Here is a 5,018-nt window from a genome sequence, read left to right on the forward strand (position 1 = left end):
GCTCAGCAGAAGCACCAGGATCAGCGCCAAGCTCCAGCTGGAGCCTGGCGCTGATCCTGCTGCTTCCACTGAGCCCTGACAGCCCTGAAGAAGCGCTGATCTCGCCACTTCTGCTGAGCCCTGACAGCCCTGCAGCTCCAGCCATCTCTTGCTCAGGCTTGTGTGGTGCTGCCACCAGTTCAGCTCATTCCCCTCCCCAAACTAGCACTTTTCTAGGATGGTCACGTACCACCTGCCAGGTGCCAATGTACCACAGGTGGTACCCGTACAACTTGTTGAAAAGCCCTGGTCTAACCCACATTATTCTATCTTATCAGGTTGTGATCTTCTTTATCAAATGCCTTACTGAAGTCCAAGTAAATTATATACACAGCACTCCTCTGGTCCACTAATTTTGTCACTTGGTCAAAGAATGTGATAAGATTTGTCTGGCATGATCTGTTTTTGACAAAACCATGTTGGCTTTTGGTAATGACTTTGTTTGCCTCTAGGTGTTTGCTGATTTGTTGCTTCATTATCTTTTCCAGAATCTTCCCAGGTATTAAGGTCAGGCTGATAGGTCTGTAGTTTCCTGGATCCATTTTTCCCCCTTTTTTGAAGAAAGGAACCACGTCAGCTCTTTTCCAGTCCTCTGATAGTTCTCCAGTACTCCAGGATCTTTGAAAGATATAGTTCAGTGGTTCTGAGATCATATCTGCCAGTTCCTTGAGAACCTTGGGGTGTAGTCCATCTGGTCCTGGTGATTTGAACTTGTCTAGGGTGGACAGGTGCTCACTTACCATTTTCTAACCCATCTTAACTTGTGTTTGTAATCTGTTTTTTACGGGTCTGTTTTTGATAGGTTGGACTGTTTTTCCCTTTCTGTAAATACGGATGCAAAAAAATGAGTTGAGTAGTTCTGCTTTCTCCCAGTTGCTTGTCACCTTCTTGCCACTTTCTCCCACTAATAGACCAATCATTTCCTTAACCTTTTTTCTTATTTTTTTACATTTTGAAAGAAGCTTCTTTGTTATTTGCTGAAATTGTCAATTTATAATTCAGTGAATTGTTGTTAGTGGTTAATTTATATTCATAGATATGCTTTGAATCTTGTGTGGATAATTGAGATATATTCTATAAAAGGTAAGATTGTACTAGCTTAAAATCTGTAGGTGTGGGTTTGTATATGTGTGTTTCAGTGTGCAATACTGCCATATCAACCCAAACGTAAATAAAGCCAAAGGGAAAGAAGTAAAAACATCCAGGCTGAGACCCACATTAGAAATAAAATTATCATGTACAGTACATCTACAGCCTCCCCCAGGAGATCAAAGAGAAATGTTTAGTTAAATCAAATATTAATCTCTTTCTCATTCATTTTCAGCTGTGGAATGGCTAACCAGAACCAAACAGACAACTCAAAAATAACCCTTTTGATGATCTCCAGTAGACCTGAATATCGGAGACTTTTCTTCCTGCTTTTTCTGTCTGTTTATTTGTTGACCCTTCTAGGGAATTTTCTCATTGTCTTGCTTATCCGCTTAGACAACCATCTCCTTCGGTCCCCAATGTACTTCTTCTTGAGCCATCTCTCCCTGGCTGACATCATTTTTGTTTCCACTACTGTTCCCAAAATCCTGATAAATTTGATGTCTCAGACTCAGACCATCACCTTCAATGAGTGCTTGACCCAGATGTATTTCTTTCTCGCCTCTGGTAACGCAGACAACTTCCTCCTTGCCTGCATGGCTTATGACCGCTACGTGGCTGTCTGTCATCCTTTGCATTACATCACTGTGATGAGCCACAGGTGCTGCCTATTTTTGGTTTCTGGATGCTGGATTGTTTCCGGTCTCCACTCTTTACTCTATACACTTTTGATTTCACACCTTTCTTTCTGTACCTCTGTGGAAATCCCCTATCTTTTCTGTGATGTCTATCCTCTCCTGGAAGTCTCCTGTTCTGATACAAGGCATATAAAGTTCTTGGTACAGACGGAAGGGGTGGTGGATTTGCTGGGGCCTTTAGCTGCCATCATTGTCTCCTATGCACTAATATTCTCCACAATCATAAAAATTCCCTCAACCGCTGGGAAATACAAAGCAGTTTCCACCTGTGGCTCACATCTGGCTGTGGTGATCTTGTTCTACAGCACTATCAGTTGCCTTTATTTCCAGCCTCCCTCTGCCTACTCAGCCCAAAAAGGCACTTTTATCTCTCTCTTGTATGCAGTGGTGATACCAATGCTGAATCCCTTCATCTATACACTAAGGAACCAGGAGGTAAAGTCAGCAATAGTGAGACTTCTCGGTAGGATGAGAACTTTCTTAAGAAAATAAGAACAGACCAACATTTCCATGGTTGCTGTTTTTTTTTGGGGGGGGGGGAGTGGAAGGTACCAGGGCCATCATCATTATCTCGTATGCAAACATATTCTCTACAATTATCAACATTCCTTTCAAAACCTAGGAGGCCTGTGGTGTAAACCTCCCAGAGCCGTAGCCTTATTAATTTTTCTTGCAGCAAAATCATCTAAAAATACAGAAGGACACCTCAAAAATAAAGAAACTCATTTGTGATTTGGGATGCAAACTTTGTACTTGTTTTATAGGACACGACTCCAAACTTTTGGCATTAGAGACCCGCCTCCCAGGAGCTATTTAGACTATTTGTCAAATATCTCCAGGGCTTTCAGTACAAAACCTCTAATGCACTTCTTTCTGCTCGTTGCTGGAGTCTTGAGACTTTCAACCAAGTCAGATCCGTCTGGCTTTCTTCTATTTTAACCAGTGTTTTGATCCACTATTGAAGATCATCACACCCGGGAGAAAAACTAAGGGCATCTGGATAGAGGTAGGCAGGAGTAGAATTGCTATCTTTAAGGTTTGCTGCAGTCTCTGGTGTTTTGACTTGCACATAATGCTACCAACGCTGTCTTACCTCTAAAGCCATATCCCGCTTGATGGAAGCAAACAGAGAGGTTACATGTGTTTGAACCCTTTAACCTAAAAATGAGGAAAACAGGGTAGCCATCATTCTAACACAAGGATAACCTAGCATGAAAGATGAGAAGGAATAATGCTTGAACTTCTACTTTTTCTGTATCCATGAATAAGCATGACCTGTTTTGGGGTTACCAGTTAATCCAAAATATAGCTAGTATGCATCTGGAACTATGTAAGGATAAAAAAAATCTGTTTGAGTTGCATACATATGGAAAACAGTAGATGACTTTTTCTCATGTTTAGGGCAGCAGTTTTTAATCTTTTTATAACTTGGAGTTCTTTGAGAGAATGATGAATACTATGTATCTTTTCTCAGAAAAATATATTTAAATCTCTCTCTCTCTCTCTCTCTCTCTGTGTGTGTGTGTGTGTATGTATGTATATACACACAGACATACACAAAGGAAAGTTTCAAATTGTTAGCCTAAATATTTATTAAAAGATAACAGTATAATAATTTTATTAATAATTAATTTATTAAATTAGTAACCATTTAATACCATACTGTACTAAGTTTATTAACATAGTTGGAGTTTGTGCATTGATGCTTTCTAAGCAGCAGCAGTGAGGTGAAAAACACACAATCAGCTCTCACATCTTTTAACGGAGGGACAATAGGTAGCTTTTGGAAAAGGGTGCCTTCTTCCCATGGGCACATTGCAGTGCCTTTTCAGAAATGTTCAGCATACAACAATTCAGCAGGTGAAAGCTCATACTTTCCCCCTCCCCCCCAGACTTTTATCTCAAGGAAAGGTGCCTCTGTGTGGGTTCTGGCTAGTTTGTGGAGAAGGGCCTGGGGAATAAATGCATTTTCAAGGTAGAAACATTTCTGAATATCTCCGTGAATTTTTAAGAATTTTTCAAGTACATTAGAAGCTTTACCATTATTGAAGCCACTGAATCTGGGAAGGAAATATCTCTAAAATGGGGTCCCAATACGTCACAGGTTATTTTGTTATCTTTTATAGCTGTACAGCCTCTAAAAGCAAGGAGATTTGTGTGATAAGAAGGAAGATTTATCTTTATTAAAGGATTTTTTCCCAAGGGTCTAAGCATCACATACATTTCAGATTTACAACCATTTTTTGCAGAGCTCATAAATCTTGTAGAATGTGAAATTATTGGGGTGGGGTGGGGGGAAAGGGTGATGTGAATTAGAATTCCAGACCAGTGAAAAGTGCCCAAGAAGCATATATTGAATAAGCTAAATGGTAAACTTAAGGAATTATTGAGTTGAAATTAAGGAAAGGATGGGATGAAAAATTGGTTATGATCATGGTTTTTGGTTTATGGTTTTAGCCCATAAAATGTATAGATAGATTTGTTTCATCTCTTTTACATCACAAATCATCTTTGACAGATGCTGGTATGGTAATAATTACAGATCATCACATTTCACTCTATGCAACGTAAATGAGATCCTGTACGGCCCTCAGTCAAAATTTGAAATTGCTTTTAGCAGCAAATATTTCCAGCTCTTAATCAGTAAAAGAAACCCAGCAAAACTGGCTTTAGGAAAACCCTCTGTTATCAGACACGAAGAAATTGGAAGCATTTTTAGGAATCAATGTATGAAACATTGGGATGTTTTAAAATACTATAAAGGGGAAAATCTGTTCAGACTAAATCTGAAATGCAACAACTTTCAAACAGATACAAGGTAAGCCAAGTAACCAATTAACCATGCCGCATTTGAAGGGGGGGAAAATAAAAATATGACCTTATAGAAATACACTGGACTATAATTTCACTGATAAATCTACGTAAAACAAAAATATTGTGAATCTATTTACAAAAATTCATAACGGCAGATTCATATTCAATATAGTGAGTGATGAAGGGACCCTAATACTAGCTCTAGGGTGACAGGCATATCTGTTTCGTCTCCAGTAAACACAGCTTTGTTATTTTTTATCATAATGTAAATACCACTCCCAAGTTAAATATATAGAAGATCAGAAAGAATTTGGCATAAAGATAGCTGAAACTGTTGCCAGAAGAGATTCATTTGGGACAATATAGAGTAATACAAAT

General features: G+C 39.1%; 1 protein-coding gene across 1 annotated transcript; it reads left to right on the forward strand.

The window, feature by feature from the left end:
* Window positions 1-1,370: 1,370 nt before the first annotated feature.
* LOC308663207 (olfactory receptor 1F1-like) lies at window positions 1,371-2,318 on the forward strand (the record flags this gene model as incomplete). The annotated part of the gene is made up of 1 exon (XM_081319456.1): window positions 1,371-2,318. One exon carries the CDS (start codon window positions 1,371-1,373, stop codon window positions 2,316-2,318), a length of 948 nt encoding a protein of 315 aa, XP_081175582.1.
* Between the last annotated feature and the right edge of the window lie 2,700 nt (window positions 2,319-5,018).

This window comes from Vipera berus, assembly GCF_964194415.1.
Source record: "Vipera berus genome assembly, chromosome: 2".
NCBI lineage: Eukaryota > Metazoa > Chordata > Lepidosauria > Squamata > Viperidae > Vipera > Vipera berus.